General features: G+C 35.9%; 1 protein-coding gene and 1 non-coding gene across 4 annotated transcripts in view; both read left to right on the top strand.

Annotated features, from left to right (window-relative positions):
• LOC108974825 (protein bunched, class 2/F/G isoform-like) overlaps window positions 1–16,803 on the top strand; it is a 163,235-nt gene that overhangs the window by 40,126 nt on the left and 106,306 nt on the right. Inside the window, exon 1 of one of the 3 annotated variants that reach the window (XM_018942890.1) lies at window positions 3,741–4,361. The exons of the other annotated variants lie outside the window; for them this stretch is intronic. Coding sequence (XP_018798435.1) covers window positions 3,811–4,361 — 551 coding nt within the window. The 5' untranslated portion in view covers window positions 3,741–3,810. Of the gene's footprint in view, window positions 1–3,740; window positions 4,362–16,803 lie in introns of those variants that run through there. 3 annotated transcript variants of the gene reach the window in all.
• Trnan-guu lies at window positions 5,337–5,410 on the top strand. The gene has a single exon. It is a non-coding gene; the product is annotated as a tRNA-Asn (tRNA).

The following is a 16,803-nucleotide window of genomic DNA, read 5'->3' as shown; positions in this document are numbered from 1 at the left end:
TTTTTTGTAAAAACTACTACTAAATTAAAACTTATTGCCGAAAGTATTTCTTTTACAAATATTAACACCCTGTATCGTAAAAATCGTTAAACATTACGCGTTTTCTTTTGTTTGAGAATGCTAAACTATGCTTGGTGTGTCCTTTATRTACTTCCTTTGTCCTTTATACATTTTTTTATTTCTGTTGTCCTTAGCGATGACATTTGTCGCAACTTATCAAAAATTAAGCTTCAAGTGATATAATATGTTCGTATACACATGGTCATTAGGGTGAACAAAAATGTACGGGTTAAATGAAATAATTTCACATAATAATTTRTATTAGGGTGAGCCAAAAATAAACTTATCAAATTAGTGGGTTAAAATATGCATATAGAAAAATATCCCTGGAGGGAAATCTTGTAGCTTAATTTTAAAAGCTGTCGGTAAGCTTTCGAACTCCCATTTTAATTACATACTATTAGGTATATTAGTGTGAGCCTAAATTTATGGGTATGAAATAATTTCCCATGAAAATGTATAWTAGAGTGAGTCAAAAGTAAACTTATCAAATGCATGCATTAGGAAAATATCCCTGGAGGGAAATTTTGTAGCTTAATTTTAAAAACAGTCGATGAGACCTTCCCATTTATAGTACATATTAAAAACCTTTTTCCTTTTAAACTACTTCCTTTGAACCGTTTAAGATAGCGGACTTTACAAAGCGGATTACAAGGAAAACTTCGATATATAAGTTAATTTTCAAATAATTTGATTTTAATTTTTCTATAATTTTTGATTTTTTATTAACATCCAAAGAAAAGATATAAATTCGGAAATTTTTGGATCACCTTAATGTATATACGAGTAAAAGTACAACGAAACCTACATCCTGTTACATTTGAATATATATTCTGTTTTTTCGTTTAATTTATAGTTTGCTTTCTTGTACAGTTCTGTAGATTTTATATCATTTCTTGTAACAGAAAAATTCCCTTAAGTTTTGAAGTTTAAGTGGAAGTTGTGCTTTTATTTTTAATTTCGCCACCGTTGTTGCTATTATTGTCGTTTGTTGCAACAAATTTTCTAGGTGTTTTCACTCACCGACAAACTATTGAAACTGCCTTGTCGCATATGTATATACCATATATTTTTCATATATTTGCACATACTCTATATTTGTATGTACCCTTGGTGAAATGGCACGATTATGCCAACATGAACACTGTTGGAACGTTGCGTTGACTGCAACGCATTTTAATGACTGTCAGCACATCGGTCGTTCGTCGGTTGTCAGTTTTCTCATGTTTGCAACGCCAACAGTATTACTTTCTACACGTCCATCTTATTGTTGTCCTAATGAATTAGTATGGTTTCATATAACGCTCTATTGTGGCATGTGATATGTTGACAAAAAGTGTAGAGCTTGGAACATGGCTGGAGGAAATTGGAAAAAAAAATTGTCGTGCTTTTCATAGTGGTGAAAAAATATATCGTCTTAAACTTTTCATACTTCAAATTGAAACAAAAAAGTATAAATTTTTTAGAGTAAAATATTTAACCGGAGAAGATAGATACTACGCCAACTTCTTTACTGCAAACACTTCCTGATTTCATAAAATTTAATGACTCATTGAAAGGCAAAAAGTTACTGGAATATTACGCGGTAGTTATTACTGCGAAAGGCTTCCTTTTTGTCCCCCAAACTAGCAATATACAAAAATGGTGTTTCATAGCGCTTTAAAAATTCTTTTTTTTTTAAACATATTGTGAGTTTAATGGTTTATGAATGTTTGGAAACCTTATAGTCTTTTCATTTGGGTCAGTTTAGTCTTGGTTTTAATAGAATAAAAAAATCACAGGCTTTAGACTCTTCGCAGGTGCATTCCTTATAGCAACTGAATGTGATCAAAAAATAAGGTGAAATTGTCATTTAAAACTTCCAGGCCTCAGGAAAACAAGTGCAATGGGTTGATAGGACTGTCAATAATATTTGCCAAACGTCTGTTTGTCAAAATTGTAATTATCGCCAAAGGTACAATGCCTTTAAGACGAAGATTTGTTGATTTAAAATCATCGACAAAAATTCAATTCGAAAAAGGTCTTGAAGGCTATACCGGAAGAGGTCTGGAAAAAGCATTAGAAAAAGTGCGTTTTATCGAATGGAGATTACTTTGAAGAGTATAAAATTGATTTGGAAGAAATTTTGATCACAGTTTTGCTAGTTCTTCCTTGTAGGATTAATAAAGCAGGCAAAGAGGTGGTTAGTGTCGCGCGAGAACTCGTTGCACCCTGAGCATATGTTTTATATGCCTGGGTCGATTCGGGATAAGTACAGATACAGTATCCAGAACGAAGTACGCCTTTCACTAAGCGGGAGTCGGTAGAGGTATTAATGGCTGCACTGTGAAAGGCGCACAGTGCGTACCTGAAGTTTGTTGCATCCGAAGTCTGGACGGCGTATTGTCTTATGTCGTCGATCATTCATCTTGATTTGTGAGTCTGTTGGCAGCTATAATGCTGTTCGACGAATGAACATCACAAAGTAATGGACTGATTCGTGAGTTATGATTTAAATGTGGGGTTTCCGACGTGTCCGACTGGGTTTTTATAGCAAATATAATCTTCTGAAAGGTATGCCTGAATAAATTTTCATATGGGTCTTCTTAAATGGACAAAGTGGATACAGTATGATCTGCAGAAAGATTTTAAGTGCATTTTGCGTGTTCGTATTTGTCGCACTTTGTAAGTGATTGATTTCTTTTAAATTCGAATTGTCGTCCTACAATAAAAATGATTGGTATATTTACTCTATTTTACCTCAAACGGCGTTGTATTGCTCTTACTTTTTTCATGAATATTATTTTAAGAAACTTTTAGTATCTTAGACAACCTTAGATTAACCTTTTTCCTCCAAAGTTTCCAATTCTCCTGAAAGTATGCTTTCATGTGTGAGTAGAATTGTGGTTATTATTAGTAGGCTAAATGTAAAATTATACATATGTATGTATGCAAAAAGTATATGTTAAATTTTTTTTTTAATTTGACAAATTTTTGAAAAAAATTTTTTTTTTAATTTTTTTAAACATTTTGGGAAAAAACATGAATAATATATAAAAAAAACACATCTTATTTAACAAAAAATTTGAAGAAAATATAGTTTTTATCCCATTTATATGCTAACATATTATGAAAGATATAGACACGTAGATACATATATACAAACTTGATTTACCTAGCTCTAGTACCCCCAAAACGACGATATTAATTACCATTAGGTAAAATATAACTTATATGCTTATTATAAATTGGTGATTATCAAGTATTGGTTGCCATTTGTGTTGTTAGAAGTTATTGCTGTAAACAAGTACTCGCATGCTCTGTTAAATATTACGTTTGTTGTTGTGATTATCTACGTTATACCTACTGTTAACAGTAAAACATTTCATTTTATGATTTTATATAATATTCGGCTTTTAACATACTAAACACTACACATACTTTGCGATTGCGCAGATGAGTTACTTTTGTTTGCATAAATGTTGTATCAAAAAAGGAAGAAGTAAGTATGGAATTTAACGAAACATCACTGCAGTTGAATCAAGACTGAAACGGAAATAACTGCTACAAAAAAGAAACGCAAAAGAAAAAAATTAAAMACAAAAACAAAAAATTACTAAGAAAAAGGGAAAACGCAGTAACTGAGTTGAGAAACTAAAAAAAAAAATAATTGCAGTGTTTTTTTCTAAACTGCACACATACACACATGCGCAAAAGCACAACAGTGCCCAAAACACGCACACATGCACGCCTTAATTATGTTGCTGCACAATGTCCACAAAGTTGGGCGACGACACCACCACAACTAAATCGGCACCAGACACGCAACAACGTGCCACAATCACAACAATAAGCACTTGCGAACAGCATGCCAACATGAACACCACTGCAGCAACTGCTGTTATTGCGACGAGCGCAACTGCAGCCACAATCACAGCAACAACACGCCACACTAACCACATACCCAACCATCACCACCACCAACAACATGAGCAACAACAACCTTCACAGCAACATTCATATTGTACGCCCATCGATGTTGTTGATGGTAATGTTGTTGCAATTGCAACAACAACATCGGCTGTGGTAGATTGCTGGCAAACGCCACAACAAAACCAACAACAACAATTGCTCTTGCCACAACGACAACAACAGCAGCAACAGCATGCGCCGGGCAACAACAACAACAGCGGCGGCGGCGGCGGCAGCAGCAATCCTTCGAGCAGTCATTTTGTTTGCTACTTGCCCGTGCTAAAGCCCGATGTGGTGCTCAGCGATCGCGGTCTATTTACCGTTTATTGTTTTGTCAAAGATTTCGTTAGGTAAGTACAACAACAACAAAACCATTTGCTTTGTAATGTGTACTTGTCTGTGAACTACCGATGATAACGCCTTGTATTTGCAGTTGTACTTGTAGTTGTAGTGTTGGAAAATGTTGACGCTTTTGTTGTTCTTGTTGTTGCTGAACGATTTCCATACATCACACCTTATACATTTCTCATACGTTGATAACGCGGCAGCACATATGGCATATACATATACACATACATACATACAAACTTACACATATATTTATAAATATTTATATATATACATACATTCATACATATTCGCACATTATATCCACACGCACTGCTTTGCTTGATTTTTAACAGATCCCCAGACTGCACCAGACTCCCTTTAATCGCGCGTTGCGATAAGCCGCTCGCTCCTCCATATGGAAATGAAAAAATTGCTTTTGCGGCACAAAAGCATGTATAAATAAAGAAGTGTCAACAATGTTAGTGAAACATACATACACATACATACAACAATTGTAATCGCATCCCCGGCGCCCGCCATCGCTTATCAGCTGCTATTCACACATACATAGAATGTATGTTTGTGTGTCTGTGTTATATATGTACATGCATACAGCGTAAATGTTCATATATGGCGCTAAAATTGTGTTTATTATCAATTTGCTCTTGCAGCCTTTAGCATTTTGCTGTGCTCCTGTTATTCCACCACTAGCTATCACCTGTTTTTTCAGCTGTGATACGGCATATCGCACATTTTATATTCGTAGCACTACTAAACAGCAAGTGTTTTGCAACAATAGTGAAAAACAGCAACAATTATAGCACAAAAAAAAAAACAAATAAATATAGTCTAATAATATAATTTTGTCTACGATTATTGCATAATTGTACTCCATTTGTTGCTATTGTTGCCACTGTGCGGTTGTTCGTATCACACACCTTTGCTGCTGGCATAGCTTCGTATAGAATATCCCTTAAGCGCGTCAAATTTCGAGTGCCTCCGTGGCGCAATTGGCTAGCGCGTTCGGCTGTTAACCGAAAGGTTGGTGGTTCGAGCCCACCCGGGGGCGATACAACTTTTTATGATATTTTTTTTTTAATTTTAAGCTTTTAAGAAAGGCAATTATTTTTTTATTTTTTATTAGCTTTTTACTAAATTTACGCGATCATAGGAAAAAAATCAAAAAATAAAACATGTTCAAAATTTTTCAAAACACCAGCACGTAAAGCTGCCCACTATTACAATTTTTCTTACAATCTGAAACCAAAAAAATATTGTTCGTCTAGAAGAATGTCGCAATATCTGGTTCTACGTTGGAATACAATTTTTAAACGAAAATGTTTCAAGAAAGACGTGAGAGATCTATGGTTTATTGTACCCACTCCAAAGTCAAAACGAAACACTTAGCCCAAGCATATTGATAAATTCCAATATACTGCTGAGAGCTATCTGTATTTGGAAACAAGGATCCAAGGTGCTTTATCCTGCTTCCGCAGATCGCAGTCAGTTTCCAGTTCCATGTCGCAGAACCGGCAATTTTTACAACAAGGCCCAAGTTATATATAAGTGCTTCTTGAGCTTACATTGGCCAGTGTAGAATGCGACAAGTAGCCAAAGTTTGTATCTTGGGAGATTGATTACATATTTAAATATGCTAAGGTTATAACCACTTATAATCAACTTAACATGGTACATGCCTTGGAGTTTTTGCCCATACCTGTCCTACTCCTTCCTCCTTGCGTAGCAGCTCCTTTATGGTATGAGGGCCAACCGCAGTAAGGGGTTCAGGTCCTATCATGTTGGCAGATGCTGCTACACCCAGATAATGCGCACTTGGTTACGACCTGATAGACTGTTCAGTCGCGTTAGGGGTTTATCTATACGCACCGACTTATAGCAAAGACCTCTGCTTGAAACATGCTCGGAAAACTTAGCACAGCGCCGTTTTCGAGTCGTCGGTGTACCACTTCATTGTACTATCCCTAAGCTGTAGGTCGAGAGTGAAATCATTCCATTCATCATTACAGCTAAGGGAAATATTGAACCTTGATCTTGAATCTCAATGAAGTTTACTCTTTTGGTAACACTGACCCTTGAGAGAAGACCCAATAGCTTTTCGCCACTAAAGTCCTTCATGCGCTGCGATAAGATTACCTTTTCTCTGCCAAACTATTCTGCTGTCATGGCAACTAGGCACCCGACAGGCAGATGTGGACGAGTCATTGCAGCTTCGATAGTTCAAGACTCACCAAAGTCTACATTGCACGATCATGTTTTACAACCAGCTGACAATCCTTGGCTTCAAGCCAGTTGTTTGTCTTCAACTGCACAGGGGACCAAGATATTTGGCCATAGTAGTCTTCTCTTCATCTCTGCCTTCAAGGGTAAGGTTCCTGAGGCCGAACATGCCCTACGTCTCGTAAACGGAACGATGGTCGTCTTCGAGCAACTGAGGTTAGTCAGGCCCAATTCCTTTTGTACGATATTTTAGAGAATGTCCCCGAATGTATGAAAAAAAAAACACTTTTTTAATTAACTTTAATAATTATCTATCACGGCATAAGACACTACAGGCGATAGTGAGCTCACAGAGTCTGTTAAAATTCACTGCAAACGCATGCACCCTAGTAACTAAATTCCATCTGGTATCGCAAAGGACTAAAAGTGGTCTATGCGTGGCCCATTGTCCTACCAGATTAAACTAAGCTAAAATTAATAATCATCTTAAAAGTATTCAACTTAGAATAACATATTCCAATAATTTTGTGCATTCCAACAATAAAGTATAAAATCATCTAACAATCCATACCTTATTTTTCGTAATTATTCCAATTACATACACTTACCTACATTTACTATGAAATTGTACACAGTCATCATCACAACATATCACTACTAAACACCAAAACAGACAAACAAAGCATCAATCAACTTTCGAAACATGAATTCCCGTTGCACTCTGACTCAACATAATTCTCATCATCTGTCTAATTATTTCGACCACCAACCGCGTTGCAAAGCATTCGCGCTCACTATTTAATTTCAACACTTCTAAAGAAATTCACAAAATAAACATAAATGAAAATTCTTTAACTATCACTTAACATTTGACGGCCATTTTCACACATGGCCACGACGAAAATCAATTATTATGCTGAAGCAATTCCGAAAAGATCACGTAAGAAAATTAAAATGAAAATGCGTCACAAATAAAAGTTGGTGGCATTGCACACACACTCTAACTATTGAATCAATAAATAAATAGAAAATCGCTTGTGCATAGACTAAATAAGTTGGAAATATTTCTCATTACTCGGTTGGGTGATTTTTTTTCCTGGCAGCACGCGCTGAAAATAAATTGGGGGTAAATTTTTGTTGAAGTTATTCCATGTTAGATTCTACCAAAGCAGTGGCCAAGAATCTAATTTGTAATATCTGAATTGTACTGAGTAATTCTAAATATTGTTTACTTGATTACTAAAATGCTTAAATTATTTGATATTTGAAAATTCTGTGTGTACTACTATGAGCAAAAAATAGAAAGACCTTGTTCATAATTTTATAATTACTAATTTATTTTTTAAAATCTATGTCGTCCCCCTTAGAGAAATCCCTTTTGATCTCAATACATTTATGCCAACGTTTTTTCCAATTCTCGAAACACATCTTAAGTCCAATCTCCGAAACAGCGTCCAAGGAGCGTAGCGATTTACGTTTAATGTCTTCAATTGACTCAAAAAGGTTTCCCCGAAACCAAGGCTCATCGCCAGTAATAATACGGTAATCGGAAAGCATTGTTTCACCGAGGTTAACGCGATGCGGTTTTTTGAAAAAATTGGGTGATTTTGGAACCAATCGCGCTTTCACTTTTCTTAAGTTCAAATGATCATTCAAAATTGTTTTTAACTGATCTTTCCGATATTCAATAATGTCAGTAAGACCTCTGACTGTTAACGTCGATTCTCAAGCATTAGTTTCTGTATTTTATCGCTTTTTTCGGCTACCACACTATGTATCCACTTTAACATATATATTTTCACAGTTTAAGTAAGGTTAGGTCAAGATTTCGATCTTAACACAGATTTCACTTGAACAGCTTAGAACGTCGGTCCGTTGTATTACTTAAACATCCTATATAATAAATCACAATACTCAGTCTTGCAAAGCACAATGGACAATGGAGAAGAAAGTACCTTACCCTCATTCAAAAACTTTGAAAACTTTCGTTCGTCAATGTCCAATAAGAACCACTATTATTGCGGAATATTTAACATAGTTAAGTGCAAGTAATTCAGAAGATCTCCTGTGTTCTACACTAGGTCAAATTATCTTGTAGGTGCAAAGGAGCAGATTATCGACCAGCGTCTGCCAAGCGCTCGGTCCATTGATACAGGGCTAGAACTCAAGATGGCAAATGAGATCCAATTCGGTCCCATTCCAATATGAGCCAAGCAAGGGTGTCCCCTCTAGCTGCTGTTGGCGTTACAGTTGCCAGCGATTTTTATGACCAGGTATCCAAACGAGTCTGACGATGAAATGGCTTGTTGTTATTACTATGTAGAGAGGACAACCACTTCTTGATTCGCTTTGAGCGCAGAATAAGCGAGCTCAGCGCTGGTATTGCCACTTTTTGATTCGAAGTGATTTGTTAGCTCTCTGAGAGAGGCTGCACTTCGTCTACCGTCACCTTAGTAGCAGCCACTTCTGCCTGAAAAACTTTGCAGAAGTGCGGTAGCCTAAATCAAAGATTGACTTAGATCTCCTTACAGCTCCTCTTCCAAACTTTCCTACTAAATTCGACCCATCCCATCATCGAAAGAGCTCTAAAGGCTCTTCTCCCCATCCACATATCGTCGGTAAAACAGCCACTATTAGCCTTTGCGACGAATTTGTAAGTTCGAACACAGGAGTTTTTCTTTTCTATAGCTTCACAAGCGGCCATCTTACATAAGGTAGCTTTTGCAACGCAGTGAATATTTTTATAAAAATCCACTGTTTTTGAGTTAAATATACAAAAATTAAATTTTCAATAATAATAAATAATAATTTATAAAAAATACAAAACTGTTATAGTTTTTCGAATTTTCACTGCATTTTAAGGTAGAACAATATAGGCATGATAAGGCGGTGTACTTACCAGCGTTCTCAAATACAAAATAACATTTTTAAATTTATTTATATATATATTTAATGCGAATTGCCTAAACTACTCGTGATATACATTTTTCAAATAATTTGGTTGCTAAATATGCAACATAGTTCTTTTATGGGCGCATGTTCCCGATTGACTGACTCATTGCCTGTCATAAGACTATTTCTACTGTGGTTTTTCAGACCATTATGTCAACTAAGCTGTTAAGAAAATTAAGCAATAAAAACTTGTGGAATATATACTTGCACAATAAAAAAAATACTAAATTTTTTTTTATTATATTTAAAATTTTTCATTCAACTTGTTTTCTTTTATTTTATTTAAATTTTTTTTAATTTTAATTTTCTTCAGTAATTTTTCATTTCTTTCTGAAAATTGCTGCTTTGTGCAGCTGACAGCTGAAAAGGAAAATTTCTTTAATGTGTTGTGACACCAGCCAAAACTGTACAGCAACAGCCACAATGTATGCCACGCCACCCACCGCTTGGTGTTGACAACTATATGACTTTATTTTGGCATAAAAATGCTTTGTAAACTTGTTGAGCTTTTGGCTCTGCTATTGCTCACTCACTGCCTGTTTATGCGACTTGTTTGCCGTCGTCTGATATCTGCCTGCCTGCAAAGGTTATACAACACGGCGACTGCCAATTACGTAGTAGCGTACAAATAGCCTTTGGTATTGTCAAAGGGCGTTCATTGATGGGGTCACTCAACACCGAGTGACAGCCAATCATTGGCACTCAATTAACGGTGGCACTCAACTGATGGCGTAACCGCAACAACAACAGCCAGCAAGTGCAAAGAATGCAACGCATTTATATGCTCAGAAATAAGAATTAGATATATTTTTACATGAATGTCCATGCATATGCTTCCGTTTATGTGGCTGCACTTTCTTTCTTATGCACAAACTTATATATGTATGTACTTGTATATATGTATATACATAAGCGTATGCATTCATCTGCTGCTTGCCAGCCGCATTGCATTGCTTTGCTTTGAATTGCAACAAATTCAGCGAGTTCATTGCTTGGTAATGTCCACCGCCAAGTTTCGCAGCTCATTCGCCACCGTGTGCGTTCGATGGTGCAAAATTATTTGGCTTTTTTTTTGGCCAAGCGCCAAATTTATTTCTACTTTATTTATCGTTAAGGACGTGATTTTGTCGGGGCGCAATCGCCGATTACGTTAATTAATTATGTACATAAGTCTGTGTATATGTGTATTCGAAGCGTAAAAATGGCGAGTTGCGCACACCCGTCGGAGAAGTCAAACTAATTCTAATTTTATACTAATTTATTAAAGACGCTCTGTCAAGTTGGCGTGTTAAGTGAGACTGTTCAAAATTACAAAYTTACGTAAGTATACGTGCAGGCTTCAAATGCAGATGTACTTAAGTTTTATGTAAATAAAGTTGATAAGCAAGCGGAAAATAAATTATAAACAAATAAAAATCATATGAGGTGACAGAATTAAACTAAATTAATTAGATTTAAATACACATACAGTAAAACCCATTTAAATGCCTCGCCACAGTCCCAGCTTTTGTGATACTTAGATGGGTTGGGTACTTAAAGGATCTCGCTTAAGTTCTTCGTTGCAGATACTGTAGCCCAAATTGGAATTCGGTTCCTCAACGGAGGTCTATTTAAGCAAGTTTTAGTATACATAAATAAAATATGATTTTTTTAACTTATTATGCGATTATTTATCAGTATTTTTGCAAATTAGAATTTARTTTCATTAAATTTACATTTACCGTTTATTAAAACATTTTCTATTCTTATTTCATTGCAGGTAAGCATATTCACTGTTAAAATAATTCTGCGACCGTAAGTAAAAAATTGCTGTAAATGAAATTAAGAAATTAAAAAATTAAAAATAATTTTTTAAACGTGCTCTTAAGCCTTTTTAGGTAAGATTAGGTTATGTTAATATGGTAGGCCAATAAACCACGCATAKACCAGTTTTGGTCCTTTAYAATAACAGGATAGAGTTMAGTTGCTGGRTACAAGAGGAGTATTCATCCTTTAAGATGCTTCATTGYTTCCCTGATGCCATGCTGTASACATTTCCTGCAGTCTTTTCGATCTGTTAACCCCATCCTGGGGGCTTGTGTCGCCACCTGACCCTGACCAGTTTGTATTACCATCAGTTCCTACAGTCTCTTCTATCGACTGTCCATAGAAATTTTGTGTACTTCCGATCCACCGGTTTGCATATGATTTTTGCAGTTTTGCACCCATGATTTGATTTGATTTGATTTTCTTTACCATGCTTCTGTCGAGATCGTCGMATAGGCAATGCRTGGGTTTCCCAATGTAGATCACGTTTTCGGATGTTAGCCGCACACCATTCTTGRCAATTGCGTCTACAATTTCCTTRTCCTCGATGCCTTTGTGGCCTGACACACCCAATATAATTAAAGTTGCTTGCTTCTAGCAACACTTTTCACTGCAASCAGCCATGTTTTTCCATGTTTACTTTGAACCTTTTTTCCCAGCTGAAAAGCGGGATCTTATAGTCTGTATTTGCTCAACCGTCATAAGCCACCGATTGCATACTCTTGCAGCCAGATTAAGTGCCAGTTCARGAGGTGCCCTTGGAGTTTTTCTTAAGGYTCCCATTATTCATAGCTCAACGTGCCTCKKAACCCTTCCCATTGGCTTCTRGTAGGTGGATTTCCGTACGCWTGACAACCAYACAKAATTGGYTTTACAATAGCTGTGTRGTACTCATATAAAACATTGCTAGCTTTTTACACTCTTCCTCCTACATTGTGCTTCCACAGCAGTTTGCTCTCCTAGACTACTCTAAAGAACTTAATCYGGTCCTTTAGAGAGAGAGTTGTGTCCCATTTATCGAAGGGAACCTCCATAGAAGAACTTTGTGCTTTCTTGTGACCAGAAGCAAATCTATTTTCTCCGAGTGAAGCCAAACTCTGGACTGTATTGAGAGTGGTGGTCATAATACCGCCAATGGTCTGTAGATACCTACTCAAGTTCCTTAGCAGTTTACCACTAGCGGAGCACCTCTACAGGCAGGCAATTTTAAGTTTTTTACACCCAAAAGGAAACATCGGAAACCTTTGAAGTATATATACGCGAAGTAGTCTCTCAATATTTAAGATATCGATCTAAAAATTTGCACACGTTCTTTTCTCCCCGAAAAGCTCCTCTGGCCTTGCAGCTGGCATTCTTTATTCTCGAAAACATTGCTACAATATACGAATAAATTATTCAGTTCGGACCACTATAGTATATAGCTGTCATACAACTGAACGATCAAAATCAAGTCCTTGTAAAGAAAACTTTTTTATTTGTCGAAATATCTTYACGAAATTTTTCACAGATTGTTGTCCAAGACAATCTCCTAACAAATGGTTCCGACTGGACCAATACTGCATATATCTTTCCTTCAAACYGACCTTTTTGAATATTGTTTTCGAACAATTATTGAAATATTTGCAAACCATTCTTTTAAAATTTCACCAAAATTGTATTTTAAAGATCTGCTGGTAAATTAAAAAAATACTAAATTCTTAAAAATAATTTGAGCCTATTATGTTTTCATTGATAAAGTGAATTAGCTTGTTATGATAAATTGTTTGGATTATTTGCCAGCAATCGCTCAAACAGTAAAAGCGTGTATGCACATAATTCCTTTATTGATATCTTATCACAAAAGACAAACAAAACGCGTTGTCAATAATAAAGCTTACTGTTTGCAATGTTTACACTTTTGAAAATCGTTAAGTTCACACAAATTTCTGCATAAATGGAAAATAGTAAACAAAATAGTAGACAAGAAACATATAAGATGGCATAAAAGTTGAGCCAATATAAATTTTGCTTAACCTGCATATTATAAGCAACATTTTTACAGTCCACAAATCACCTAAAAGAGCTGTTATCCTTGGATTTTACTTGTATTACATACTAAAGGGTTAAATATAATCGTATGTATGTATGTAGGTATCTATGTTTACTCCAGTATTTGATCATTATGCAATCAAGCATTTTTAATTATAACGGTTTGCGTATTTGCACTCAATCAAGCATGCAGTTGAATATCAGATTAAATTGTACAAAGATATGCACATATATTTAGCTGGCAACAATCCACTCATCTCCGCAGTTGGTCACGTATACGCCCAGGTGTTTGCGTTAAAGCGTACGCTAGGTACAAAAAATTCAACATGTTTACAACGCAACATTTTGTTAATGCAAAAAATTTATTCTCAAATTCTGTATTGTGTTGAAATTTTCTTTCTAAATTTCACTGCAGTGTGCGGCAGCAATTTGAAATGAGGTAATAAATTATTGAAGGTCTGTTGCATGCAGGTGTTCGGTTTAATGCCAACTACAGCCAAGAGGCTGATCGATATAYGTATATGCTTATATAAATACTGTGTTGAAATGTTAAACTACCCAAATAAAGAAAATAGAAATTGTTGCAAGCTAATTATATGCTTATGAGCTTATACCCATAAGCCCTTTCGTCATTACGGGAATAATCTAAAGCCTATTATTCACGTTATTTGTGCTAAATATATTATAAAAAAAAATATATATTTATGTGCCTCATTGATAAATTATTCTAACTTGTCGCAAAATCTGCTCTACAATTTATTCACAATATTTTTATCAATACTTTTTTTTTTTTTGTTTCGCTATCTCTTTGCTCATTCATTGCCGTTTCAATTCATAGCTTCAGACGATTGTGTATTTTTTGAATTTCTTTTTTCTGAATTTTCGAAATTTATAAATACCACAATCCTCTGCTCATTTTCAGTTTTATTTTTTTCCAATTTGCCATGCTCAAAAAATGAGCAAATTACATGTGAAAATTATTTTGAAAATCTGCAAAATATGTTAAAAACAAGTGTGTCCGTGCTAATTGGTTGTGAACGTTTTGTGCTCTGTTTGAGATTAAAGACAAATTCCTCATATATTTGCCGCTCGGCAAAAGCATACGTAAATTTCCGCAAGTAAAGAAAAAAAAACGATTGAAGATCACTCGATTTATTTTATTTTTGTTTTACTCATAGGTATATATTTTAATTTTAATTTTTAATGWCTTATGAATTTCTGCTATTTACATACGTTTTAATGGCGTGAAATTGGATTAGTGGTTTGTTATCATCAATTTCAGCTACATCGTTGCCGTTCGATTTCTATGACGTCAAATGGCATGTCACGCATTGTCCTCGTGTGACAGTTGTAGCGAAACAATAATGGTAGAAAATGTTAAGTATTTTAGATTATATTGTGTAATGCTTTGTGTCACCTAACTTAATTTGCATCAACATACTTACTGATATGTTTATTTAAAATTGATTTTTTTTTTGTTATTATATAATGATAGTAGTTGTTTTTGCTCATTCACAAAAGCGCTTCGTTTGAATATTCAAAGCCATTCAATAGCTTATTCTGCATTAGCGCGATCTTTCARGGTTATTTCTGGTCATGAACAATATTTCTGTGTTCTAAATACTTCAGCTGAGATTCAAATGTAATTACATTCGGAGACGCCAGATCCCAAAATAGTATAGAGATGGAAACAAACAGGCACTTTCTCGTTCATTGTACAGCGTTTCCAAGGGTCAGACTGAAATATCGCGGTAGTTTTACCTTCGRCGAACCAGAAAACATAGCCAAAACTGACATTAGCCCTCTCAACATTTTTTTTTTTTTTAACTCGAGTATTCAAGGCAATATTAACTGGAATCTAATACTGAACAAAACTAAATGCAAATCAATATAAAAATATCGACTGGCAAATCCTCTACCACTGCCACGTTATGTCACATATCGATCTTGCATTATAAATTTACCATCTTTTCCTATAAAATTGAAACAAGAAAAAAGTTAACTTCGATTGCACTACAATTTGAAATTATCTGCTCACTGAAATGTTATCTCAATAAATCCATTGTTTAATGCRWTGTRACACCGTCTTGTTGAAACGAAAAGTAGAGCCGAGATCACGAGCTTCAATATCAGGAATCAAATAGTCGGTCATCATGGCGCGATAACGGTCGCCATTGATGGTTATGTTCTCACCGGCATCATTTTTGAAGAAATATTGAYCGACGTTTCCACCTTCCCACAAACCATACCACACCGTTKTTTTTTCTGGCGGAAATAGCAGCTTTTGAATCTCTTCACGTTGCTCTTCGTCCCAAATGCAAAATTTTGCAGGTTAACATACCCATTGAGCACGAAATAAAATTTAACTCGAAAACGTCGRATAATCTCGATCGGCTTCAGTTCTTGCACAAGCTGCTTTTTGTGTGTTTTCAATTTAAGATCCCGACGAAAAACGCGCCAAGTCGTTACATACGTCAGTCCGAGTTGCTGAGAAGGCGTGTCGATTTTGCACGGTCTTCGTGCACACTCTCAGCAACGGCTGTTATAYTTTCTTAACTGCATGCTGGACGTGATCTATTATGAGAGCCGAGGTGCACGCTGCTTGGATCCYCTCTGTCGTYTCAAAATGCTTTCATCGGCCTTTTTAGGCAAGGAAACTAAAAAAGTCCGGGGTCCACATCTGGGCTGTAAGACGGCTACAGAAACGTTGGRKTGCTGGCCGTKGTTAGGTAGTTCAGAAGAAAGGCGGTGTGAGCCGGGTCATTATCGTGGTGCAACTTCCAATCGGCTGCGGTGTCTTGTCGGACCCCTRTTGACCCTTCGTTTGAGCSTCTTGAGGACTYAAAACTTKGCATTGACGGTTCGTCCARGAGGAACAAATTCATGATGGACGATGCCTTTGATTTGAAAGAAGACAATRAGCATCGTTCTCACTTTGGATTTGCCCACTCATCAASGACCTCTTTCYGGACCTGACTCTAAAGGTGCTCGGGGACAACTGACCAGCYGCCCGTTCGTTAGCTAGGAACACCGAATCSAGTCGGTGCGCGCACACTGRGAAGTACAGTCGCGGCGTAAGAAAATCGGCCCTATTACTTATTGTCAAGTAAAAGAGTTTTCCATATAAGGACTTTATTTTGATCAAATTTCTTCGAGGATTAGGCCATTTTCTTTTATAATAGTCTGTGCCAAATTTTATGAAGATATCTCGTCAAATAAAAGAGTTATCCATACAACAACGTAATTTTGATTCGTCAGTTTGTATGGCAATRGTAGTGGGATATCAGMGGTTCCGACAAATAAGAAGCTTTTTTGYGAGAAAAGGACGTGTGCGAAATTTCAGGTAAATATCGCAAAAACTGAGAGAATATTTCAAGAACGCGCATGGCTAAATCGACTTTATATATGCATTTATTGCTTATACAGTATTCAATATTT

Source organism: Bactrocera latifrons, unplaced genomic scaffold (genome assembly GCF_001853355.1).
Source record: "Bactrocera latifrons isolate USDA-ARS-PBARC rearing strain unplaced genomic scaffold, ASM185335v1 scaffold_59, whole genome shotgun sequence".
In the NCBI taxonomy this organism is placed as follows: Eukaryota; Metazoa; Arthropoda; class Insecta; order Diptera; family Tephritidae; genus Bactrocera; species Bactrocera latifrons.
Note: the sequence above shows the minus strand (reverse complement) of the source record. Positions and strands in the feature narration are given on the sequence as shown.